The 26,625-nt window shown below is 49.3% G+C and overlaps 1 protein-coding gene across 1 annotated transcript in view; it reads right to left on the reverse strand.

Moving 5' to 3' along the window:
- LOC116830887 (bifunctional epoxide hydrolase 2-like) overlaps positions 1–23,672 on the reverse strand; it is an 83,911-nt gene extending 60,239 nt beyond the window's left edge. The window contains exons 1-9 of the mRNA XM_075063565.1: positions 23,592–23,672; positions 22,690–22,849; positions 21,697–21,887; positions 21,291–21,413; positions 17,786–17,860; positions 17,153–17,248; positions 14,090–14,168; positions 10,793–10,827; positions 9,976–10,002 (exon numbers count right to left, since the gene is read on the reverse strand). Of these exons, the coding sequence (XP_074919666.1) occupies positions 9,976–10,002; positions 10,793–10,827; positions 14,090–14,168; positions 17,153–17,248; positions 17,786–17,860; positions 21,291–21,413; positions 21,697–21,887; positions 22,690–22,849; positions 23,592–23,618 (813 nt within the window). The 5' untranslated portion in view covers positions 23,619–23,672. The remainder of the gene's footprint in view (positions 1–9,975; positions 10,003–10,792; positions 10,828–14,089; positions 14,169–17,152; positions 17,249–17,785; positions 17,861–21,290; positions 21,414–21,696; positions 21,888–22,689; positions 22,850–23,591) is intronic.
- Between the last annotated feature and the right edge of the window lie 2,953 nt (positions 23,673–26,625).

Consider the following 26,625-nt stretch of genomic DNA (forward strand, 5'->3'; position numbering starts at 1 on the left):
GGGTCCCCCAGGGAAGGTTTTGGGGAGACCAGAGTGAGCCAAAACCCTGGAAATTGGCTGGTGGCAGCGATATCAAATCTAAGCTGGTAATTAAGCTTAGAGGGGTTCATGCTAGCTTCTCAGGTTAGGAACGCTAAGGTTCAAATCTGAGTAGGAAGCTATGATAGCCACATTGACTGGTATTAATTCTATTCCCACCCTTAATTCTCTATCAGTTGAATCCCATATCGGCTTTTCCATTATTTGTGATAGAATTGATTTCAGGCTAACCAGCCTATATTCTGTATCCTTCATAATGAGGTCCAAAACAGGTTTCCTCATGCTGGTTCAACACCTTGTGTTAGAAAATCACCATCTATAATTATCAGAAACTGTAAAGGGCAGGTTAATTGCCCCATCATAGCGCTAATATCAAATTTCTTCTTAATGACACTTTCCCATTCTTCTTGCTTGTTAGCCAGCCTCCTGCCACTGGCATAAAAGCAACTGAAAAAACGAACAAACATTCTCTTCATACCCTTTGCCACATTGGTGCAATCTGTTTGTGACACTGAGTTTGAGCGTGCACGTCATTTGTTTCCTTAGCCCCCTCCCTGTTAGTTTAATACACTCCCGGCTGCTCCAGCTATTCTCCAACTGAGACTAGCATCCCCTCACCCATGAGATACAGGCCATCCATTCATACAGCCCTTTCTTTCACTCCCCACCAACCCTCTCACTTCATACCAGCCATGCAGCCAATAGTTCATCTCCAGGATTTTCTGCCTTCTTCTCAGAAATCCTTTCAGTCCCTCAAACAAGAGATCACTTGGATTTTCCTCCTCTTCAGCTCCCTTCCAAGATCCTTGACATGTTCAATAACCTGTGTAGTTCCACGTGATGCCATGTCATTGGCTCCAGTGTATCACCATGACTGGAGACTTTCCACACGACTTCGTAATCCCATGTTTGCTCTCCAGGGAGACTGCACACAGTCCTGCTGTCCTTGTGTCTTTCGCTGAATTCTGTCTGCTCTCCTCCACCAATGACGACTGGCTTCTTAGGACAGTTGAAGAATCTTTCTTGGTACCTGCTTGCTTCATAAAACCAGGATGACCATCAGGTGGGTCCACTGTAGCTTTCCATTCAATTCCGTCAGAGACAGGAACCTCAGTAGCTGACTTGCAGAGTATCTGAGAACTGATACTTTGACAGGGTGAAAGTCTCCTGGTTCTCTTTCCCCTCTTGGTCATCAATTGTCACCCCACTTCTTTGGTTTCTATTCTCTCCAGTTCCATGATCATTGATTCCCCTCACTGGTCTCTGTGGCAAGGGTTTTGGAATCTAGTCTCCAAGAATCATAATATCAGAATCGTAAGGCTGGAAGGGACCTTGAGAGGTCATCTAGTCCAGTCCCCTGCACTGAAGGCAGGACTAAGTATTATCTAGACCATCCCTGACAGGTGTTTGTCCAACCTGCTCTTTAAAATCCCCAATGATGGAGCTTCCACAACCTCCCTATGACCTATGAGGGAAGATTAAACAAACCCATTTTTTTTTCCAGATTGAAAAAAATGAGAGTGGACATAACAGTTTTCAAGTACATAAAAGGTTGTTATAAGGAGGAAGGAGAAAAATTGTTCCTTAACCTCCAAGGATTGGATAAGAAGGAATGGGCTTAAATTGCAGCAAGGGAGGTTTAGGTTGGACGTTAGGAAAAACTTTGCTTAAGCACTGGAATAAATTTCCCAGTGAGGTTGTGGAATCTCCATTATTGTAGATTATTAAAAGCAAGTTAGACAAACACCTATCAGGGATGGTCAGATAATACTTAGTCCTGCCATGAGTGTAGGGGACTGGACTAGATGACCTCTCGAGGTCCCTTCCAGTTCTATGAGTCTATCTGATTCTTAAGGGTAGCGCTTTGCACTTATCTTTACTGAATTTCATCCCATTTAATTCAGACCATTTCTCCAGTTTGTCCAGATCATTTTGAGTTCTGATCCTGTCCTCCAAGAACAGAGACGGACTGAAGTTTACATCCAGCCCTGGAATTTGAGTCTAGACTCACCCACCCCACTTGCCAACATACTTTCCATTCCTCCAGGCCAGATCACTGAGCAGGGTTTACATGCTCCATCACAAAGAGGTGTCATGCTACTTTCAGGTCGGGAGCAATAGTCGTATTTCTATGAGATTCTGGGCTCAATACAGGATTAACGATGAACTTCCCTGGCCTGCGATACACAGTAAGTCTCACTAGATGATCTTTGGTCCCTTCTGCCCTTCATGTATAAAGCAAGTACTGATGTAAATGGGACATCAATAAGATTTAGGCCAGGTCTACACTATGGATGCTCCAGCAGCACAGCTACAGCGCTGTACCTGTGCTGCTACAAGCCCAGAGTGTGGACGCAGGGAAGGTTGTGTTGCCCTTGGAAATTAATCTCCTCATCTGATGGTAGCTAGGTTGATGAAACCATCTGATCACCATCTCTGTGAGCTGCCCCACATCTGTTGTATCCCCCGCCAATGATCCTAACGGTCCTTTCAGTCCTTAAATAGAAATCAGAAATCCTGGCCCCAGCAATCCCAGCACTCTGTCGTGAGTGGCTGACAGGACACCAGCAGACAGGGCAAGCCTCGCTGTTCCAGCACACCAAGCCCTGAATTCTTAACAGGTCCCTGCCAGCAGCTCCTTGTTTAGGACACACACCATCTCGCTGTGCTCCTGGAAGGTGACAAGCCACGCTTGTGCAGCTGAGGCGAGCAGAAAGCCCAAATCACTTTTTTGCAGGAAGCCCTAAAACCACCAGCCTGCTTTTCCTCCCCCTCCCCGCCGCCTCCCATGCTGCCCTCTGCTTCACCGATTGCCATGGTGATTTATTAATCCCAGACTCAGCACAGCGGGAGTGGAAGGTGAGGGGGGTTCCACTCCACACAGGGCACCAAGGGGCAGGTGCCCTTAGAGAGAAGACGCACAGCCGGGGACAACCAGCATGATTAGGCTGGAGCAATTTTCCACTGCAAGACCCGGAGCCTTCACTCAGTTAGGAGTTCAGCCTCTGCGGGTTGACTGGAGTCGAAGGATGTGCTCCCTCTTCTGCCACAGAGCCACCTACTAGGAGGGAGGGAGGGAGGGAGGGAGCGAGCGAGCAACTTCGGAGGCCAGCCCTGAATGGTTCTGCACAAAGGCTACGAGGTTTTGCGCTCTCAGACCAGCTCTCTCCCCGTGCCCATGGCAGGGAGCTCCTCCAGACCAGGCTGCTATGACTGATGCATTAAGGCAAGTTTTCCCAGCTGAAGGGGTGGGAAGAAGTGGGACTGTTCTGAATGTTTCCTCTGACTACTATAGGGGTGCCTCAGTTTCCCCGATACATTTCTTAAGTGTCTACGTGGTGGGATAAGGGGGTGTGATTGTTGCAGAGAAAAGGGCTAGTGTGCATACATGGCTGGCACTCTGTCTCTTGGCAACTAATAGCCTGGGCCCTTCCCCCCTGCAAGGTGATAGTTAAAGGTGTTGGAGAACAAAGCAATCAGGTGACCTCCTGGCCCAGGAAAGGGACAAAGCAGAGGAGGAGGGGCTGGAGGGTGAGTCAGTTTGGGGCTGGCGGGGAATGTGTAGTGAGGTGCAGACTTGGTTGTCTGGCTCACTGCCCCCCAAAATGGACCTGGCTGAGGGGTCCTGTTCTCTGTACCTACAAGCTCTGTTTTATACCCTGTTCCTGTCATCTAATAAAAGTCTGTTTTACTGGCTGGCTAAGAGTCACGTCTGACTGCGAAGTGGGGTACAGGACCCTCTGGCTTCCCCAGGACCCCACTGGGGCGGACTCACTGTGGGAAGCGCACAGAGGGGCAGAGGATGCTGAATGCTCCAAGGTCAGACCCAGGAAGATGGAAGCCATGTGAGCTTCTTGCCCTGAAGACAGTCTGCTCACAGAGAGACTTCCCCAGAGTCCTGCCTGGCATCGCAGGAGCAGTTCCAGAGCATCATCCAGGGACTCCATGACAAGGGGTTGCAGGACAGGAAAGGCCATCACTGGGGCTGGGGAAAGGCGCAGTGGAAGGTGTAGTTGTAATGTGGGTTGGTACACTGGTGCTAGCGTTAATCGAGTAAACCCGGATAACAATCGTGTAGCTGTGGTGGCAGGGTTTTCAGCATGGGCTAGCAACCAGAGTATGTACCCAGGGTCCCTGAAGGACTTGTGCTGTGCCAGTCCCCTTGTGCTGAAGCCCGTGCCACCACGTCTACGCTCCTATTCTTAGCTGTGCTAGCTGTAGGAGGAAGCGAGCCTTGTATCAGAGGCTTGGTCTGAGGCCTGAACTAAAATAGTGGTCAAAGCTTTGGGGGTTTTCCTGTCGTCACAACAGCTGTTAGCTCAGAACAATCATACGCTGAATCAGAGAATCACTCCTTTATATAATATGAGTCTTTGAGCTGCAGACCATAACTAAGTAATCAGCTAAGCAAGGATCCCCTCCTCAGGACAAAGCTTCCAAAGGTTGGGTCTTTGCATAAGCGGAGGTGGTAATTTGTGGTTATCCCCCCTCCCACCAGCTATTTCATAGGAACCCCACTTAACTCAGTTTGTCCGGCACATTGTTTAAAATAATCCTTTGAAGCTCCCAAGGTTTCTGTTGACCACATCTTCCCCCCCAGAGAAGTTACCTGCAACCCTCCAATAATACGTATCCTTTGCATTTTTAATACAGTGGTCTCCAAAGATACTTAAGCTTAATTCAATAAGATTTAACTCAATAAGGTCTGTCCAGGATATTGCAGGAAATTGTCGTATCTGTCACAAAAGCCAGCACAGTTATGCCACCTGTGCTGCAATTGCTCCTTCCCTTGCAATGTAGGCATAGCCTTCATCTTTCTGTGCATCTGTTCATCTATGAAATGGGAATAATATGCCTTGCCTCACAGGGGCCATGTTGCCAAATCTTGAGATTGGGTGTTTGTCTTAAAGCCCCAGCTCCTAGAGTCATGAGATTAGGTGAAATTCTCATTGGCCTTCAGACAGACAACTTTCATCTCCCGTGGAACAGGGGCAGCTTTGAACTAGTGATGTTGGCGGTAAAACAACGACATTATTCCAGTGCCAACCCCTTGGTCGCTCCTTTAATGTCTGTTTCCAGTTAGCCAGGAAGAAATTTCACACACACTGTGATTCTTCCCCCACAACCAGGTGGGAAGTGCTACTTGGCTACCTGAAGCTAAAGCCAGCTCTTAAGAGCCATCTTTTGCCCTTACGTTTTATTTTTTGCTTCCCAGTGGAAGTGGAAAAAATAGGTTGTAGAGCACCCTGCAGCACAGGTAGAGGCCTTCTGAAATGCTGCACTCACACATTTGGGAAACCGAGTCAGCGACTTCTTCCCCAGCGTTAATGAGATTCCTGATCAAAGATTAAATAGCCCTTACGTCTGCTGGGCTTAGAGCTGAGCAGGTTTCTTCCAATCCCACGTTTACTCACAAGGCAGGAGCTAACTGCCCAGAACGACTTCCAAGATGCAGAGCTGGTTTCTCAGTGACCTCTGCCAGTGTTCCCAGCTCTCCCCCGCAGAGAAATAAGAAGCTGACAGAGAAGCTCTGCAATCCTCTGAGTAGTCAGCACTCCACATCCTGCAAGGAAATGACTGCTTTCACCTACAGCAGTGGCCCAGCCTCCTGCAGCATGAGATCCCATCAGCTTCCTGTAGGCTCTTTGGAAATAATAGATGTCTTTGGAGGAAGCCAAGTGTTTTCAAGAGCTAGCCAGCAGCTGTAACTATCACAGCATGAGAAGCAGCACATCTCACAAAATGGAGAGAGAGAGGTTAGACCAGTACCTGGATGGGAATCCTCAAGCAAACAGCTAAGTCCCACAGACAGTCATATCCGGTCTGACTCAGGGTTGGCCTAATGGCCAAGCATGGCATGGGGGAATGCTGTACTGCCCTCTTGGAGATGGCTATGCAGCATTCTGCATCCCACTTATGGATCCTGAACCAGCGAGGGGATTTGTGTCAGAGTATTGCTATTTACTGAGCATGTGGGGCCAGATTCTCCACTGGCGTGAAGAAACAGAGCTCCACTGGCTGGCCTGAAGCTCGGCTGACTGACTCCAGTTGAAGATCTGGCCCTGAGAGTGTACAGCACTGCACACGATGTGGAGGGGACATGGTTCAGGGCACTCCGAGCACTCCAGCCTGGCATTTTCTGGAGCCAGGCGAGTGATGCCCGGGTCCTGACATGGCTAACTGGGCCATGTGCCACGTGCTGGGCCCATATTCTCCCAGCAAGTCAATTGCAAGCAGCAGCGGAGTTTTCTTTTGCTCCCACTTCGGGTGTGGTTTTCTCATTACATCCTAAGAAAAAATGCATCAGCCTATAAACAGAACATGGAGAGCTACACCAGTAAAGATTGATGGGTCTTTTGCCCAACTGATGTCAAATCCAGGTGTTTCCCCATTAAAAAGCTTCCCAAGCAGAGGGAAAAGGTAATAAGAAGTCTATTCAAATAAACTTACAAGATCATGCAAGTCTGGAACGGTTAAAGTTGTGGTAACAAAAATAAAGAACAAACCGCAAGATGAAAATTATAACACCTTAGAAACCCCAATGCAACCCTCTCAGCTGCTGCATGGAGGAGTCTGTTACTAGAAGGCTCTGTGATTGAGCGGATAAAGGAAGAATTTAGCTCCAGCTAGTTAACATCAAACTTGAAACAAGATGCACATTTTCAACAAGGAGGGTCATTAGACATTGGAGCAGCTCCCCCAGGAATGGGATGGAGACTCCATCAATTGGAGTCTTAAGAGATTAGACCTTTTGTACCCGAAATCCTTGGGCATGGTTCAGTAAACACCAGGGGAAATTCTACAGCCTGTGGTATGCAGAAGATGGTTGGAACCGTCCCTTCTGGCCTTAACGTCTTTGGGGAGAATATGGTGGCCTCCATACGGAAGGAGGTAGAGATACATGAGCAAGAGAAGGATAAAGAAGGGGCACGTCTACTGGCAGGACAAAGGCAGCGTGGGGAATGGAGTAGTAAGAGATCGGAAATGCAGGCCAAGATGCGCAGACCCACGGGGAATGGAGAGCTTAAACTCAAGAGAAAGAGAAGCTTCAGAGAGCACCGGGGCTGTGTGGCAAGACTCACGACTTGGAAGCATGCAGGTCACGCTATTCCTGAAAATAAAGGTTGGCAGCAAGTTTTCCCACCAGCTGGCAGGATATTTGAGACTTCTGCCTTTCACCAGGTTACGCGCCAACTGGTGGGCAGCCTCCCCACAGGGTGTGGATTTAGGGGAGCTGGAGTACACAAGCACAGCAATTCCTTCCTCCTCCCTCTCCTTTTCAGAGATGTCTAGAAGTAGCATGGTGGGGCGGCTGCATTTATGGTCTAAGCAACTGCAGGTCAAACACACCCAGTCTGAGATTGGTTTTTCCAATCCACCTGCGATCAGGGTCACTCCAGGCACCTTGTCTTTTGTGCCTCATCCCCAGTAATGCAGGTTCTGGGGACCAAACTGGTCCCTCAGTGGAGCTGTATTACAGTCAGTGGGTTTGCACGGACATCACCAAGTGGGGCTCGGTGAGCAGAAGCTAGGAGACCATTCTGCTAAGGCACAAGGAAGAAGACACTGCGGTTCGCTCACCCATAACCAGACTGGCCCTGCAGGCTCTCAGGAGTGAAGCAAGAAGCAGTGTCATTAGAGTTCTGATGCTGACATACATGGGGAGCAGAGCTGCTGAAGAAGCTCCTCTTTTTATTTACAATTTCGTTAAAGAGCGGACAGCACTTCAAGCTGAGCTACTTTCAGGACAGATGGAAGAGGTTTCAGGATATAGCAGAGAAAACCCCTACAGATACTGACATTTGCCTGTGTCGCTACTCCCACCCCCCAACCTCCTCCCCACCCCACACACTGGTCATCTCATTTAAAGGAGTAGGGGTTGATTCCATTCTTTCAGTGGGATGGAAGCCACTAAGCACTGTGCTGTCCAGCAGATGAATGACCCCAGAAGGGTACATTATTCAGTACAGGAGGGGTCAAGCTGCTTAGCTTGCCATTTGCTGCTCTGCTGCACACCCACCCGTGTGTCAAACGGAAAACCGTTCTCCATCACCACCAGCAGCGAGACAGGAGCGAGAGATGAATCAACCGGCTGGCTGAAGACACAGGACTTGCCAGACTGAATGAGACCAAGGCCTATTTAAGTCCAGCATCCTGTTCTCTGCGGTGGCCAGTAACAAATGCTTCAGAAAAATGTGCAAGGATCCCTGTGGAATAACCTACCTCTTTTTCCCTAGCTCATGGCAACCAGCGGGTGATGACTGTTTAAATACCTTCTTCTATCCTGTCTACCGTTCACATTATCCACAGTGATGTTTGACTTCTCTTAAACATGGTCCTCAATTCTCGGCCCCCATGGCACCTAGTTAAGCAAGTTCTGCAGATTCAGTGCGTAAAAAGGCATTTCCTAGTTTCTTTGACTGCTCCTTTTCCATGGAGGGGAGGAAAAACAGGTGCATTCAATTCACCAGTCCTATACAATTCATTGTTTTGTTAACCGCTACCGTGTTTCCCTCTTATTCAATCTCCTCTTTAGATGTATCAATCCCTGTCTTCCCAGGCCTCCACTCACTGGCACCTTCTCTCTGGTGATGATCTGAAACATGCCCTGTTATTCCAGCTTCCAGAGGAACAACTGACAAATTACTCTTCCAAACTGTGCAGTGATCTCGTAAATGGCGCATCCTTCTTCCAGGCACTCCACGGGGACCAAACACGTTTCATTTGCGACCTTCATCTCAATAAATCAACACAATTCTCTAGGAGTGAAAGGCTAGCGCAGGAACGCACTTAAAGCAAGACATTTCTTCACACAGCAAGGAGACACAGAACAGCTGGGGGTCCCCAGACTGCCCACTAGCTGGGTCAGAGAATCATAGATCAGGGTTGGAAGAGACCTCAGGAGGTGATCTAGTCCCACCCCCTGCTCAAAGCCGAATCTCTTACAGTCTCGAATTGTGCAAGCTCCTGCGTGGATCACCTGCCCCTGATGTCTACACTGCAGCAGGGGACACAATTCCCAGCCTGAGTGGGCAGCCAGGCACTAGCTCTGCTCGAGCAAGCGTGCTGCAAAGAGAAGCGTAGCTGGGAATAGCACAGGCAGCAGTGCAGGCTAGCTGCCTGCATACAAACCAGCCCGGAAGCCCTGGGTACACACTCGGCTGGCTAGCCCAACCCACCAGCCATGCTATCCTCAGCTGCGCTGCTACTCTTACTGCACTTGCTTGGACAGAGCTAGCACATCGGCCTGCTCAAGCTCCCAGCACAGACAGATCCAGACGGTGACCCGAGGGGAACGTACCACAAGTCTGCAAGTCTTTGCATGTCCTCTAAGATCGTAACATCCTTCCCCTCGGACATGCATACACCCTCCTCTCTTCTCCATCAGCCCAGGGAGCCATATATTTCTGGGGTTAGTAAAAAGCAAAGCCCAAGAACTTATGCTGAGCTAGTCTAATGCAACGATTATACGGGTTAATTGCTGTGAGACGAGATGGCAATCGCTGCCTTCATCTCTTAGGCAAGCACATCTCCCAGCAGAGGATGTATCAGATATTAAACTAATACTAGATTTGATCTCAGCCAAGAGGCAGAATTAAACAAACCACCCACTCTGAGCTGCTCAGTGAGTCACCAGGGATCTGCCTTTCATCTTCTCTTCCCCCACGCCCCCCTTTAATTCAAGATTACACAAGGGAAAGCTTTAGAGGCATTTCCAGCTCATTTCTTGTCTCTTCTTGGCAACTTCTGTTCCCAGCCAGTCTGGGGTAACGCTGCACAAGGAAGAATGGGTTGAGGGGGGGTGTACAAGTTACACATCTGATAATGCTTTTCCCCAGGATCTCTGGCTGTGGCCCAAAGCAATCCCACCACTTGGATTTGTGCTCCTCTGTACACTTAGCAAAGGAAAAATGAAAGTCACAGGGGGTTTCTCACCAGTTTGTCCAGGAAAACCACAAGATCCTGTGAGGGGGGAAAAAAGAAACAGATAATCAGATTTCTTAGCCATGAACATGCCACTATCTTAAGGGCCAACAGGGTTCTGAAGGCTGTTTGCCTTCACTAAGAGGTCTCCAAAGTCACCTGAGATCCAATACACCTCCCCATCCCTACAAGGTCAGGGCCCTCTCTTTAAGATTAGGCAGGACAGATGGTCTGGGAGGGAAGCACCGAGCTGGCATTCAGGGGATTTGGATTCAAATTGCCAGCTGAGCCAAAGCCCTTGTGTGCCTACGGGAGGTCACAGTTGTACTGAAGTTCCCCATTTAATGTTGTGTCTTTTTAGACCATGAACACTTTGGGGCAGGGACTGTCTCACTATGTCCATGCAGTGCTTCGCATGACGGGCCCAGGTCTTTGCCCCTCAGTGTTACTGTTACTACTAATAAAGATTATGCAACAAGGAGACCTCATCCTGCCATCAGGGAGTCTTTCCTTCCAGGATCTGCGGTGTTGCAGGCAGCCTCGCAGACGAAGAGCAAGCTTCGCAGTACAGTACTGCAAACCACTGACCAGAGGGTCGGATTTACACTGCACTCCTTGCCCAGCTAAGTTCAGTCACTCAAGGAGCACCGTTCCCTCGAGCTAGAAACGGCAGCACGGGGACTGCCTTTGTTCTCCCACCCCATCCTGGACCCTTTTCTACCGTCCACAGAGATGCGTTGGTTAGGACCTTAACTAGGGAGCTCGGACCGTGGTTCCATAATACAGACAGACCAAGGTCACAAACAGAAATCAGGACACTGTCTCCTACCTTGCATATTTCTTCCTGGGAATATTCTTCTATGTCTGCAAACAACAACAACAACAACAACTAATTATTGAGCTCACTTACGTATCCTTCCATTTAATTTTTTAATATTTTAAATCTGCCATGTACCAGGCTGCGTCACCCTGGCTCTCACCAGCTCTACAAAAGTTCAGTACATACCAGGATTCATCTCATCACCCACTGCACCATCTTTAAAGGTGGGGGGGAGATAGGATTGTCCCTAGGATTTCCATAGGCCTGCTCTGGGACGTTGATGAAGTATGGCTGCTGGGTTCAACCCCAGAGATGGGTGCATTTTAGTGGTGGTGGCAGCAGGAGGGAAAATGATCCTTCTATGGCAGGTTGTCAAGTACTTTGGGGTTCAGGATTAAAGGCCCGGCATAGCACAAGGCTGCGCTGATCTGATTTCAGATTCAAGGGCAGGAGGCAGTACCATGAAAAAGCTGTCTCTGCCTGCAAGGGAAAACAAGAAGCCCTCCTGAAACGAGCTCTGAAGTCTTCTCCTATAAGCCCTGATGTGGATGAGTGAGGAGTAACTACAGGGGGATTTAAGGAGAGAGCAGGTACAGTCACTTCTCAAGCTGGAATATGACCAAGACACCAGCAGCCAGAGCCGCCCAGTGACTGGAGCGATGAACGGTGCGATCAGGGACTAGGTAGATGAACACAAAGATTAGAAAGCCTTGGAAGAAAAGCATCAAGGGGCTCTACTGACAAGTGGATCAGGGCTAATCTAGACCAACAGGAGCAGAGAGCACATGTCGGCCCCAGACTCTGCAGAAACCAGCACATTTCAGGAGCGTACTATGGCCCCCAGCTTCTGCGGACTGTGATTCTAGGAAAACCAAGGCCTTAATTTCCTTCCTGCAGTGGGGACAAACTGCAGTGGCCCTACAGGAGCTGTTCCCCATGCAGCACGGGTTGGCTGCCCCAGAGCCACTCTGTCCAGACATAAAAGCCCTCTGGAAAAACGCACCTGCTGGGCTCAACCAGTTCCCAGGCAAGCAGCTCAGATGTGCTGGCCCAGTTTAAACAACGTTGTGAGACACAGGACACTTTACCACAGGAAGCACATGTGTATTTGCAACCATATTAAAAAGGAACACGTCAGTTCAGCCACTGGTTACTGGGCTTGAGGCGGGAACCAGCCAGCTGGTGTAGGGGAGAGGGGAGGGGACTGGCATTGTCCCTTCTGGCCTTAGACCTACCAGTGCACCGATAACACGGCGGTGGGTGTAACTCAGTGAGCAGAGGGGAGGGGGGTGGGAAACAGGGGCTGTTGGAAGGAAATGGGGTCGGGGTAACCATTAAAGACAACACTGGGCACTGGCAGGACGTAGGTGGAGGCAGCTGCAGAAAAGGGAACGGACGTGGCACACGCTGATCACCCTCCTGATCACTTGTATGTAGTGTCCCTCTCCCCTCACACCCTTGTCTCTTTAGACTGCAAACTCCTTGGGCTGATGTTCTTCTGTGCTTCACTGGGTTCGGAAAGTGCCCAGGGCCAGGTTTAGATGCCTGAAGAGATAAAGAGGCACCAAGCAGCACTTACAAAAGTGCCTGAGTGAGTTATGTGCCTCTGCATCTTTAGGTGCAGAAATACCTACGTCAGTCTGGCCTCTGGTCCATTGTGGGCACCACGGCAATGTTCATAGTGAAATTAACATAGTGCAAACAGTGAGCACTGCTGCTTTGATCAGCCCTCAAGATTAGCAATGGCATTTCACAGGGCCTTCTACCCCCAGCTCCCCAGCCCTTCCCTTCCAGGCCCCCGGATGTTCACTCTGAGTCGTGCGCAAATGCTCTGAAGCACAAAGGAAGATGCACTGCACAAGACAATGCGATTTGGCTTGACACAGACATTGCGTAACGATGTGGTTACAGCCTCAATCCAAACCTGGTTAGAAGTAGCAGGTTCGGGGGGCTCTGGGGATCCCAGCCAGCCTCCCAACCTCTGTATCAGAGCCATGCAGGGGAAGACTCAGGCAAGCGGGGTAGGGCGGGTGTCAGTAATGAACCCACTCAGCCAGCTAGCGACACCACTCAGCTCCTGCTGCCTCTGGATAGAGGAGTGCGTGCTGCACTGTTATTCCTAGTCATCAGGCATGGATGGCTGCAATGACCCCTCATCTCCCAGGCTTCCAGATAGCTCAGGGGATGGTTAACGGGTGACGGAGCCTCTCATTCCTAGTTTGCTGGTTCAAATCCAGCCCAGGCTGGTAGTGACTGAAAGTCACTGAGATCCGGCAGCTGTTGGGTAGTTCATGCAAAGCACCTTATAAGGAAAGAGGGTGTTAGCTGCTGGTAGCCAGGGCGTTCTCCCTGTTCAATGCCACCACTTGTTGGCAGCCACAGCCAAAGACAAGGATGGAGCAGGTCAAGGAAGAGCACCACCAGCTGGATCACCCCTTTGGGTTTTCTTGGAAGGTCTCCCATTCACGTACCAACCAAGCCTGACCCTGCTCAGCTTAGAAGCTATAGAGACAACTTGGGTATCTACTGCCAAGTCACTTCTTCTGGAGCTATTCTCCCAAGGCGTCCTGTGGACAAGTTCCCTGGCACAACCTTGATGTGATGGAAAGAGACAGGAAATGAAAATAAGACGGCCCGAAACAGTCCAGTGTCGTGAGCAGCACTTTTATAACTTACACGCCAGGTGGTTTCCTCCTTGATACCATGTAACCATTGGGAAGCTTTTGTACTTACTTCCCCTGCTTCAGGAGCATTTCAAATCCAAGCCACTCCTCAGACCAACACTAGAAGGAATAGATTCCCAGCCTGCACTCACATCACACCAGGATATTCCAGGAACCCTTGGGAGGTTATGGGGGAGGACAAGGGTGGGTCAGCAGACATACAGATACCAAGCGCATGTCAAGATGGTTTTGGCTGCTGTTCAGTTTGTGCCACATCACAGACTTAGACGTTAGCGCAATGGAAGAGTGCGTCAGACTATCCAGTTCATCTCCCTGCAAGGGTGCAATTCTTCCCTACAGCCCCTATATTCCCAGGGACTTTACCAAAGGATGGGACATTTTCCCAAGAATCAGGGCTTTCCCCACTTCCTTTGGGAGACTCCCGCAGCCTAAATAGTTCTCACCAAGAGTGATTTCTACTCAATATTCAGCCTCAGCTTCTCCTGGTTCATCTCCACCACAACAGTCCTAGCTAAGACCCAGCAGACACACCAGAAGAAGGCTGAGCAATTTAGCTCTGCCCTTTGTTGCTTGCTCCCTCTAAGGGGGCAGGAGGGAGGAGAGGATGGGAAACCCGACTGACCTGGGGGAGCAGTGGAATCTCCGTAACCTTTCATATCCAAAGCCAGGACCCGGAAGCCAGCCTCAGCCAAAGCAGGGATCTAGAGCAGAAACAGAAAGAAACATGACCTCGGGAAACAGACTTGCGTCTGCTGTAACTCGCACACAGCTGGGAAGTGGACTTCCTTTCATTTGAACTGTCCCCTATTAGCATCCGGCACAATAACGACTATGACACAACAAAAGCGAAGCTGCCACGTGAATTCCACATGCTGGAAGAGGCGTAAGAATGACAACAGATACTGCTCTAGCAAATGACTATAGCCAGCCAAACACTGGGCAAGCCAATCCACGCCGGCTAGCACCACACTCAGAATGAGAGAGTCAGCCACTGAAGAGTAAAGGTGCCTTACGTGGTGCATAACCACCCTGACAGTTAGGAAGTTTTCCTAATGTCCAACCTAAACCTCCTTTGCTGCAAATTTAAGCCCATTGCTTCTTGTCTATCCTCAGAGGTTAAAAACAATTTTTCTCCCTCCTCCTTGTAACAACCTTTTATGTACTTGAAACTGTTCATGTCCCTTTCAGTCTTCTCTTTCCAGACTAAAACAAACCATTTTTTTTTCAATCTCCCTCATAAGGTCATGTTTTCTAGACCTTTAATCATTTTTGTTGCTCTTCTCTGGACTTTCTCCAATTTGTCCACATCTTTCCTGAAATGTGGCTCCAGAACTGGGACACAATACTCCAGCTGAGGCCTAATCAGCATGGCGTAGAGCAGAAGAATTACTTCTCGTGTCTTGCTTACAACACCCGGCTAATACATCCCAAATGATGTTTGCTTTTTTTGCAACAGCATTACACTGTTGACTCAGATTCAGCTTGTGATCCACTATGATCCCCAGATCCCTTTCCGCAGTGCTTTTAGGCAGTCATTTCCCATTTTGTATTGTGTGCAACTGACTGTTCCTTCCTAAGTGGAGCACTTTGTATTTGTCCTTATTGAATTTCATCCTATTTACTTCAGAACATTTCTCCAATTTGTCCAGATCATTTTGAATTTTAATCCTTAACGCCAAGCACTTGAAACCCCTCCCAGCTTGCATATGTCTGCAAAGTTTATAAGTGTACTGTGTGTATCCCCATTAATCAAATCATTGATGAAGATATTGAACAGAACCGGACCCAGAACTGATCCCTGTGGGACACACTCGTTATGCCCTTCCAACTTGATTGTGAACCACTGATAACTACCTCTGGGATCGTTTCCAACCAGTTATGCCACTCACTTATAGTAACTCCATCTAGGTTGTATTTCCCTAGTTTTTTTTAGGAGACGGTCATGCCAGATAGTATCAAAAGCCCTACTAAAGTAAAGTTATACCAACTATCATCACTTCCCCCATCCACAAGGCCTATCAAAGAAAACTATTAGGTTGGTTGACATGATTTGTTCTTGACAATTCATGACTTATTTATCATCACCTTATTATCTTACGTGTTTGCAAATTGATTGCTAATTATTTCTCTATTATCTTTCTGGTACTAAAGTAAGCTGACTCATCTGCAATTCCCAGGTGTCCTTATTTCCCTTTTTATAGCTGGGCACTACATTCACCCTTTTCCCAGTCTTCTGGAATCTCTCCAGTCTTCTTGGACCTTTCAAAGATAATTGCTAGAGCTCAGATGCCTCTCAGTCAGCTTCCTGAGTATTCTGGGATGCATTTCATCAGACCTGGTGACTTGAAGACATTTAACTTGTTTTAAGTTATTTTTAACTTACTCTTTTCCCAGAGGTGAGAGAGGTGCAGAGCCCAGCCAGCTACAGCAAGATCACAAATGAAGGTGCTGCAACAGGGTGACTTGATCCTTCTGGGCCGTAGGACCTGGGGCAGCCAACCCTGCTGGGTCAGACCAGTACTCCCTGCGGAAGGGCAGCAGGTGCTGCAGTAAAGGCGGGAAGCTCAGGAAAACTGCAGAATGTAGAGAAGCTCCTGCAGGGAAAACCTCAGTACAAGGCAGGTTGAAGTCAGACCCAGAAATCTGAGGCTCCAGCCAGTTAGGGTCCAGGAGTGACCAGAACTGGACACAATACTCCAGCTGAGGCCTAATCAATGCGGAGTAGAGTGGAAGAATTACTTTTCATGTCTTGCTTACAACACTCCTGCTAATACATCCCAGAATGATTTTTTTGCAGTGTTACACTGTTGACTTATTTAGCTTGTGGTCCACTATGAACTCCAGATCGCTTTCCGCAGTGCTCCTTCCCAGGCAGTCATTTCCCATTTTCTGTGTGTGCAACTGATTGTTCCTTCCTAAGTGGAGTACTTTGCATTTGTCCTTATTGAATTTCATCCTATTTACTTCAGAACATTTCTCCAATTTGTCCAGATCATTTTGAATTTTAATCATAAACTCCAAAGCACTTGAAACCCCGCCCAGCTTGATATCGTCCGCAAACTTTATAAGTGCACTCTCTATGCCATTATCTAAATCATTGATGAAGATATCGAACAGAGCTGCACCTGGAACGGATTCCTGTGGGACCCCACTCATCATGCCCTTCCAGCTTGATTGTGAACCACTGATAACTACTCTCTGGGATCAGTTTTCCAACCAGTTATGCAACCATCTTATAATAGCTCCATCTAGGTTGTATTTCCCTAATTTTTTTTAGGAAACGGTCATGCCAGATAGTATAAAAAGCCTTACTAAAATCAAGTTATACCACATCTACCACTTCCCCCCATCCACAAGGCTTGTTATCCTGTCAAAGAAAACTATTAGTCAGCCATTTCAGCAGAGCAGAAGGGGCTGGGAGAAGGAAGGAAGGAAGGACGGCAAAGACAGAAGGAGGAGCTCTAGATTGCAGATGGAAGAGGGCAATGGGAGACACACCAGGAATGAGGTAGAGTTAGAAGTGACCTCCCCCCCCTCGCCATACAGTCACGCAAGTGAGAGACACCCCCCCCCCTTTCTTCTCATGGAAGGCCACGCTGCTGCGTAACAAATAGCCAGAACATGCTGCACAGAGGTGGATACACAGACAGCACCGCTGCCAGCCATTGGTCCGGCTTGGCATTACCTGGTACCTCCAGGAGAACCAGGATTCAGGGAAGCCATGACAGAGGCACACCACTGGGCCATTCCCCATCTCGACAAAATGCAGCTGGACTCCAGGCTAGAGGGAAAAATAGACAAATAGCACAAGTTCATTTCCTGCCCCACAGTCCTTCCCTCTCCGTTTACACCCAGCAATTACATCCCACCCCCTCGCTGTGTGCTGGCATACAGAAGCCGGCCCCAGTGCCTGGCACTCGGGTCATCGGCCATCCAGAACCTTAGCCCTTGGCTGTAAACATTCCCCACCTTCCCATAGCCCGGCCTACTCTGCAGCAGAGACCAGACCAGTGCTCTATCCGCTCTGGTTTTAGAGGATTTGGCTTCCAGCCTGACCCTCAAAGACAGTCTCACATGGTCAGAAAACATCCCCCTGTGTAAAGTCTCTATCTGCCTTGCTTGAATTTCAGCCCATTGCTGTTAAACACCACACAGTCTTCATATATGGATACAGCCACCTCTCTCCCTCCACGACGTTAACACCCTTCACATGCATGGGGAGGGCCCATCACGGGATATTTATGGCCCTCAACACCATAGTACTGGGACTCTTAGCTATCAAGATGGCCTTCCTCACACACCGGTTATTACAGCCTACCTTGATTGGCACATAACCATGGGTCACGTTCACTGGGTCACATGCGATTGGCAGAGTCTCTTCATGGCCAAGAAGCTACACGGTGAATAAAGAAAGTTCTCAGTTCTACATCAGACCCCGCCACTGCCATTGTTGGTGCCCAGCACCACAGTGGCCACAGGCTGTTTGCCCCAGATGATAGCTTTCTACTGCTCAGCCAGCCTTCTAAACCAGACCCACCCTCTTTGGGAAGCTTCCTTCATTCAAAATGGTCATAGCTCATCAGGCCTCTAGCTCAGGGGTTCTCAAACTACCTTGCACTGCCACCTTCTTCTGACCACAACAATTACTACACAACTCCAGGAAGAAGGACCAAAGCCTGAGCCCAGTTGAGCCCTGCCACCACATGTGGTGGGCCAAAGCCCAAGCCCGAGCCCCACTGCTCCGTGTGAGGGGGCCCAAGCCCAAGCCCCACTGCCCCAGGCCCCAGCAAGCCAGCCCTGGTGACCCACTGTGGGGTCCCAACCCACAGTTTGAGCACCGCTGCAAGTCTAGCTGATGCCCACATTATGAAAACCCCACGTGATTTGGCAAGACTGGCTGTATCTGCAGAAGAGAACCCAGACTGGCTAAGACAACCCTTGGTGGGGCTGCGTGGCGGAGTCCAGGACTGGGCTAGCAGTACTGCCGTGCTCTCACAGCTGAGGGAAGAGGAATAGGCCTTACTCATCCAGTGCCATTATTCCTTCACAGGTCTAAATGGAAACGTGCCAGGAGGCAGCATTCAGATCCAGAACTGTCTTTATCCAGCCTGAGATGGCACCTAGCCTGCAGCAGACACTCCTAGAACCCAACCTAGAACCACCAGAAGCAATCCGGCAGGCTCAGACAGGAGGTACTGGTTTCAGGTCCGCTCTGATTAAGGGGATTCAATTAATTCACGGCTTGAAAAGTAAACACCTACACTAAGGGGAAAAGCCTGGGAAGGAAGATTGCATGGAGCTAGGTGTTACATGCACATTGGAGAACACAAGATACACCTGTTAGAGCTCCCCAACCCCTGTTCAGAGTGAGGATTCCCTGGGAATGGAGAGATGAGACCCGTAAAAGCAAGAAATAAAAGAAGATTTCCATCCCATTCTAGTACACCAAGGATACTGCTCGCTCTCTTCCTTCCAAGGCTCGGTCTCTTGGGGAGACCATCAACCAGGAGGGCCAAATGGGCACTAACTTTGGTGGTGGTTTGCATGACCTGGGCACCTACCACATAGGAAACAGAATGAAACACTTAATTTGTTCTTCCTGGTAACCTAAGCTACCAATCAGCTACCCAATGGTGGTAGCTGCCGATCAGGCCTGGATTGGAGCTTGTGACCTACAGGCAAAAGGCTTCGTGCTCAATCACCAACCCTCTGCACTATCCATTTCCACTCAAGCGCATAGGCTAAAGCTAGGCATCCAAATGGGCACCTAGAGCCTCATTCAGGCAGCCGGGACGGGATTTTCCAAAGGCACATTGCTCCTTTAGCAGCCCAAGTCCCATGACTGTCAGCGGGATACTTCTAAGTCACCTGGATGTGCCTGAAAACCTCACCCCTACCACCTCGTGTCAGGCACCTCCACAGCTCTCTGCTACATTACAAGACAGACTAAAAATCTCTTAAACCGTAATTGCTACTATTTCTACTATTGTAGTGCCTAGAAACTCTAATCCTGCATCAGCGCTCCTCTGCGCTAGGTGCTGTACAAACACAAAGATACAGACTGTAACTCTCGAGGGCAGAGATCAAGTTTAAGACAAGAAACAACAGGCGGATGCAGCAAACGGGTAGCGGGGAGCACAAGGGGACAATGAGACAATACTGATCAAGCAGTGGTCAGAGCACACTCGCTGCCTGAGTTCTGGGGGTTAAAAGATTCTGCCGGTTTTGATCATCAAAGAATTTACACCCCCAATGTGGATTTTTGCTACAACATAGTATTAGCAACCTAATCGCAAACATCCAACACTTATCAGATGCTTTGAGTTCTACGGAAGAAAAGCATCACATACAAGTGATAAGTATGTTCACATAACTAGAACGGCCTTAAAAATAATGTTGTGTGCAGGGTTGTTGTAGCCGTGTTGGTTAAAGGATTTGAGAGACAGAAGGTGGGTGAGGTCATATATAATTTTATTGGGCCAAATTCTGTAGGTGAAAGACAAACTTCTGAGCTCAAAAACTTGTCTCTTTCACCCACAGAAGCTGGCCCAATAAAATATACCTCACCCACCTTGTGCGTCTGATTAAATAAAGGTCAAAGTCACAGTGCATTTCTGCACAGCAAAATCCAGCCCCTGCTAACATAGCTTGGTGAACTATTAATCACGCCAGACAACTCTCCCAAGGGCGAGAGAAAGGGTAGAAGCTATATGGGACCCTCTGTAGGGAGATGGGAGAGGAGCCAACTTTACAAAGGGTCAGGAAGAAGGAGCCTTGGCAGATGGCAGGCACCACAAGGTATTAACCTATGAGCAAGGGAAGCCTGGAAAGCTTCACTCAGGCTCTGCAGGTGGTAACACAATCGGCTTGTGATTAAATAAGCCAACATTAGTCAAACACTGCAAAAGGTGAGAAAGGCTGAGTGGAATTACAATCGCCAGCACCTTAGCCAAGGAGAAGGCACCTCTTAGTACTGAGCCTCAGGGCACCACACCATTAACCTCCTTCTGTGCTCATTAAAGTCTTACTCTGGTTCCTGCCTGACAGTTCTTAATCCATTACAGGGCTTTACCTCCTCATCAGATCCATGTACGGGACTTTTGAAATGAATTTTATCTGCCAGATCTTTTAACATCCTCCTCTATTTTGCTACCTCTTCTACAGATTTCTAACAGATTAGAGTGGCAGGATTAACCCTTCTAAGAGCCGGACTCCTTTGCTCCTGTTTGATTACATTCACCCAGGCATTGCATAACTGAAACAAGTTCTACTCTCACTCTGGATTGACAGCAGGGTTAGCAATGCCATCACTACAACCCAGTTACTCTGCATTGACAGTGGCATAACTGACAGCACAATTTGACTCTATCTAACAGAGATGAGTGAAATTAGGGCATTTTTCGTTTCGGGCAGCCTCATCTTATCTGGGTTTCGTTTTGCAAAGTCAGGAGTGATCTGGACCTGGCTCAATTTGACCTGAACCCTTAAAGGACAAGCACACAGCATTTTAGCCTAAAGGTGCAATTTGCGAGGGATTCTGAGTCCGCTAACAAAAACAGGCCTTGGAATAAAATTACCAACACAGCCACACCTATAGCATCACTCAGAAAAACCCTGTACAGTGCAGGGTCAAGAGAGCCACTCTATGGAAATGTCTCTCTAAACTATAGTAGGCTAGGCAAGAGCAGGAGTCTCTATCTACCATAGGTTGGATATTTCTACTGCACCCAGCTTTGCGGTATCTAAACTCTGAACTACGTATTCTGTCCAGAGGGAGGAGACAGTAAATGCACAGATTCAGATAGCACTTAGCCACTAGATACCTGAATTCCACACAGGTCCTGCAGTTCCTTCAGGGCAGCATCGGTATCCTTGACAAGGATGGTGGCTATTCCCATTTCCTGGGCTGGTTTTAAGTTAGCTCCAGTGTCATCCAGGAAAATAACCTGGATTCAGGAGAGATTCAGAACCTGGGGTCAGTCAAGGGAGAGCAGAGTTTTGGGCAGAACGGGGGGAAGGGGGCGTTGCTGTGATTCCCCAGTGATTTGGGCCAAGAGATTTTCACGTCAGTGTCTACTGATTTTGGGTGCCCAACTTGAGAAGCCCTGGTTCACAGCTGACAGGTGTGCGCAGCACTTTCCGAAAGCCAGGCCCCTTTGTATGTCTAGTTGGGTCGCTTTGGGCAGTCTTTGCCATTGTCCCGTAACTAGAAATAAGTTATGCCTGCACCTCCTGCGGCTTTGCCTTCAGCACGTCCAGCGCATACTCGTAAATTCGAGGGTCCGGCTTCTTCAGACCGACACGGCAAGACTCGATCACCAGATCGAAATACTTTTTCAGCAGAGAGAACGCGAGAGCCGTGATGTGTCTCTGAGGACCATCATCTATCCAGTTATTTGTGAGCACACACGTCCTGAACCCTGTAACGGGAAAGATGACTAAATGGGTCGCGGGGGTATTCAGACTGGGAATGGTTAAGGAGAATCCCTCTTTCCACCACCCAGCTGTCTATCAGTAATTACACATCTCATCTCTCTATGTCCACTTTAACCACAGAGGATCTCAAAGAGCTTTACAAACAAAGGGCTCAACTTTGCAAGGCTCTACTCATGCTAAGTGTCTTCACTCCTGAAGTCTGGAGGGACCACTCGAGTGAGGACTCCCTGTTGAGCAAGGGGTGCATGATCAAGACCTTTTACCACCACCCAGTCACGTAATCTTGTTCAGAAATTTACCCATCTCCATCTTAAGGTCAGGTAGGTTGTTAGATGAAGAACACACCGCTTCTGTTATACAACAGTTTGGGACAGAAAGTGAAGAAGAATCCCATTGAGACTGTTGGTGAAATTTAGGTAGGCAGAATGGAATCAAGCCACCAGCAGAGGTTTCTGCTTTTGATCACTGGGTTGAAGAAATTGGCAGGACTTCATTTTGGGAGACTGAACAGTCCCTCATTGTCATAGTCATTATCTAAGGCAGCCACTCCATGCGGATTTGGATGCAGTCTCTTTCTAAGGCGGTGGTTTGGTTGCTCGGGTCTGTTTCACCTAGTCCCAGCTGAGGACTGAGAGGTTTTTTTTGTTTGTTTCCAATAAATCCAGTCCACATAGGCAAAGAGAAACCCTATCGTAACAAGAATGGACCAGGATCACACCTGAACATGGTTTCTGGTGTAGCATAGCTGGTGGGAAGGAATGCTAACAGCAAGTAGTCATCACTTACCATTGTTCCTGAGAGTTACAGCAGCTTGCAGAAGAGCAGTATTGTGCTTTCCTTGTGTCAAAATATCCTCAAAGACCTGTGCTACGGAGAATGTCTCCGGGAGAGAAGCCCCCAAGGAGGCAGCAAACTTCTTGCAATCCTCTTCCAGCTCAGAAATCAGCTTAAAAACAGAGTTCCCATCACCCAAAGGAGATCAAGTTACATCTCAACACAAAATGAGGGAAAGTCACTCAAAACTCTGAATTCCATCAATACACACGCTCCGGATTAACTATTTCCTAATGAAGTTTAAGGGTTACCAATAAGCTAGTACATCTCTACCCTGATATAACACAACCTGATATAACACAAATTCAGCTATAATGTGGTAAAGCAGTGCTCCGGGGCGGGGGCTGCGCACTCCAGTGGATCAAAGCAAGTTCATACAATGCGGTTTCACCTATAACACGATAAGATTTTTGGGTTCCCAAGGACAGTGTTATATTGGGGCAGAGGTGTATTAAAGACCCCTCTCCCCCAGAAAGCAGAAATGAAATGAAAGGATTTAGCCAGAACATATAAAGGAACCAAGTACACCGTGTTTTAGATCTAATGAAATAGACTTGGACATAAGCCAGGTAATTAATCTACCACCGGTGGAGGCTATTTCTCATGGTGAAATTGCCAAGCTATAGCAGACTTAAGCCCACCCTGAGGCCAGACTAGCTCAGTGTGAACGCCACAAAGTTACCGTTGTCAAGATTCAAACCTAGCCCCTTCTTGCCCCAAAGGCAATAGCTTCACCAGGTGAGCCAAGAAGAAACCTTGTCTTGGCAGGACATCTGCACAGCTTGTGTCCAACACAAGTCATGTCCTGCCCATCTGCTCAACTCTCACAGCGCTCAGCTGAGATGATCTCTTACCTGAGATAAGGTGATCTCTCCTTTCATCGCTCTGGCATAGGGACCATCAGGGCCTGCTCCAAGGATGACATTTTGCAAAAAGTTCCTAAAAATCAACAAAATACATTACAGTAAGGAACAAACAAGCAGCAATTGGCTCCAGAATGCTCCTGTCAAGTTACAATTTCCTGCAAGACAAGGACTGAGCACTGTCAATGCACTGGCTGGAACCCATTCGACAGTTCAGTTCTACTCTGAAAAGGGACTGACAAGAGAGCTTCTCTCTCCCCATGGATCGTTGATTCATCGAGTGGGGAAAACGTTTATTCCTGTGTCTCCTGTCGACACTGCAGAGCACTGAGAGAAAGTCAGATATTATTCTCCTTACATGTCATCTACCCATTGATCCTGCAAGCCACAGAATAAAAGCTAGTAGCATGGGAGGGAAAGTCAGTTATGGAAAAGACGTCATCTTACTTGAGGGCACAAGGCCTCTAAGTCAAACATTGGAGATGAAAATGGCCTATTAAGCTGGTGGGCTAAATTAATCCCTGGTGCAACTCCAGTCAAGTTAAGTCAAAGAATAAGCTTGGTTCATCCCTTGCCACTGCAGTGTGGCTCACAATATTCTCTGATGCTTTGTACAGTCCAGAACTAGAGTTCAAGTGCTGAAGCGTCTATCACTTCTGCTAAAAGAATATTGATGGTCAGGTAGATTTTATGTCAGGAAAGCTTTTCTGACATTCATCTCAGACATTCCCTTTGCTTTGTTTCATCCCATCACTGATTTGTATTGGGAGACACCACATGGCCTAGTGGACTGGGACTGCTGGGCAACCTTGGGAAATTCACTTCACCGCCCCGTGCCTCAGTTTCTCCATCCGTTTAATTGGGATGATAGTGACCTCCTCTGTAAAGTATTTGAGATCTAGTATTAATTGTAGTTTTTTCAGGATTGGGGCCTCAATGTTAGAGCCCTGTGCGCATACAAGATTTGCATTTGCATCCGACCCGCAAACACGGTCCGCGGATATCCGCAGATTTGCAGGACTCTGCTCACTGTGACTGTCTTAGCTACTTCTATGGCCCCCTTATCCTAGGTATCTCAGCACCTCACCAAGCGCTATTATCCCATTGTACAGCTGGGGAATGGAGAGAGATTAAGTGACCTGCCAAGGTCACACAGTGGGTGTCTGTGGCAGAGCAGGAATCTATTCCTGGTCTCCCACAGTCCAGGCTGGTGCTCTAACCTCTAGACCGGGGGTGGGCAAACTTCTTGGCCTGAGGGCCACATCTGGGTGTGGAAATTATATGGTGGATCATGAATGCTCACAAAATTGGGGATTGAGGGCTCTAGCTGGAGGTGCGGGTTCTGGGGTGGGGCTAGGGATGAGAGGTTTGGGGTACACAAGGGTGTTCTGAGCTGTGACCGAGGGGTTCAGAGAGTGAGCGGGGGATCAGGGCTGGGGCAGGGGGTTGGAGGCGTGGGGAAAGGCTCAGGGTTGCAGGCTCCAGGCAGCGCTGACCTCAAGCAGTCCTTGAAGCAGCGGCATGTCCCTTCTCTGGCTCCTACTCAGAAGCGTGGCAAGATGGCTCTGCACGCTGCCTTGTTCACAGGGGCCGCCACTGCAGCTCCCAGAAGCAGCGGCATGTACCCCCTCCAGCTCCTACCCAGAGGCGCAACGCCGGCCATGCAGCTCTGCGTGCTGCCCCTCCCACAGGGGCCACCCCTGCAGCTCCCATTAGCCACAGTTCCTGGCCAATGGGAGCTGCAGAGCCGGTGCTTGGGGCGAGGGCAGCATGCATAGCCCTCTGGCTACCCCTACACGTAGGAGCCAGAGGAGGGACATGCCGCTGCTTCCAAGCCCCCAACCTCGCTCTCCAGCTGGAGTTCGAGGGCCGGATTGAAAGGTCTGATGGGTTGGATGCAGCCCACAGGCAGTATTTTGCTCACCCCTGCTCTAGGCCATCCTCTCTTCCAATTTTCTGCATCTCTCACACCAGCACACAGGGTAGGTGGGCAAACTACGGCCCACCAGCCACATCCGGCCCATGAGACCCTCCTGCCCAGCCCTTGAGATCCCGGCTGGGGAGGCTAGCCCCCAGCCCCTCCTCTGCAGCCTCAGCTCGCCGTGCTGGCCAGTGCTCTGTGCAGCGGGGCTGCAAGCTCCTGCTGGGCAGAGCAGCACCATGGCTGGCTCTGGCTGAGAGCGCGGCTGCCAGTCCTGGTGCTCTAAGCAGCATGGTAAGGGGGTGAGGAGGTTGGGTAAGGGGCAGAGGGTACCAGGGGGTGGTCAGGGGACAGGAGGCGATTAGATAGGTGTAGGAATCCCGGGGGGCCTGTTGCGGGCTGGGGGTGCGGCTAGGGGAAGGTCAGTGGATAAGGAGCAGGGACATTGGATGGGGGTGGGGTCCCAAGGGGGCGGTTAGGGCTGGTGTCCCGGGAGGGGGCGGTCAGGGGACAAGGAGTGCGGGGGTTGGGTATGTCGGGAGTTCTGAGGGGTTCAGTCAGGGGGCAGAGAGTGGGAGGGGGCAGTGGGGGGCAGGGGCCAGGCTGTTTAGGAAGGCACAGCCTTCCCTACCTGGCCCCTCCATACTGTTCTGGAACTCCGATTTTGGCCTGAGGGCCACGAAGTTTGCCCACCCCTGCTCTAGAGGAAGGATTCTTGCAGTGCCGCTGCTCCAAAGCGCCTTCCTCTAGGGGGTGCCCAGCAGCAGGACCTCAGGGAGGGCACCCATCCACCTCAGTGACTGACCCAGCCCCACAACGAAGGGCAGAGAGGCAACTTTAAAAGAAGCCCTTATTTAAGGCTCGATCCTGAGAGACGCTGGATGCCCTCACCTCCCATTGGCTGCCCACCAGCATCAACGCCTTGCTGGTCAGACTGCAGAGCAGACGTGCAACTAGAGGGCTCTGCTACCCCACCTCAATAGTTTTGTGCCATCCAGACTAATGCCTCCCTGTCCCCCCTGCAAACCCCTCAGGAGAGTGCCCCATCCCAACTCCTTTAGCAGCAGCTAAATGCACATCTTAAACGACAGTTTGTTTAATCTT

Source organism: Chelonoidis abingdonii, chromosome 3 (genome assembly GCF_003597395.2).
Source record: "Chelonoidis abingdonii isolate Lonesome George chromosome 3, CheloAbing_2.0, whole genome shotgun sequence".
NCBI lineage: Eukaryota > Metazoa > Chordata > Testudines > Testudinidae > Chelonoidis > Chelonoidis abingdonii.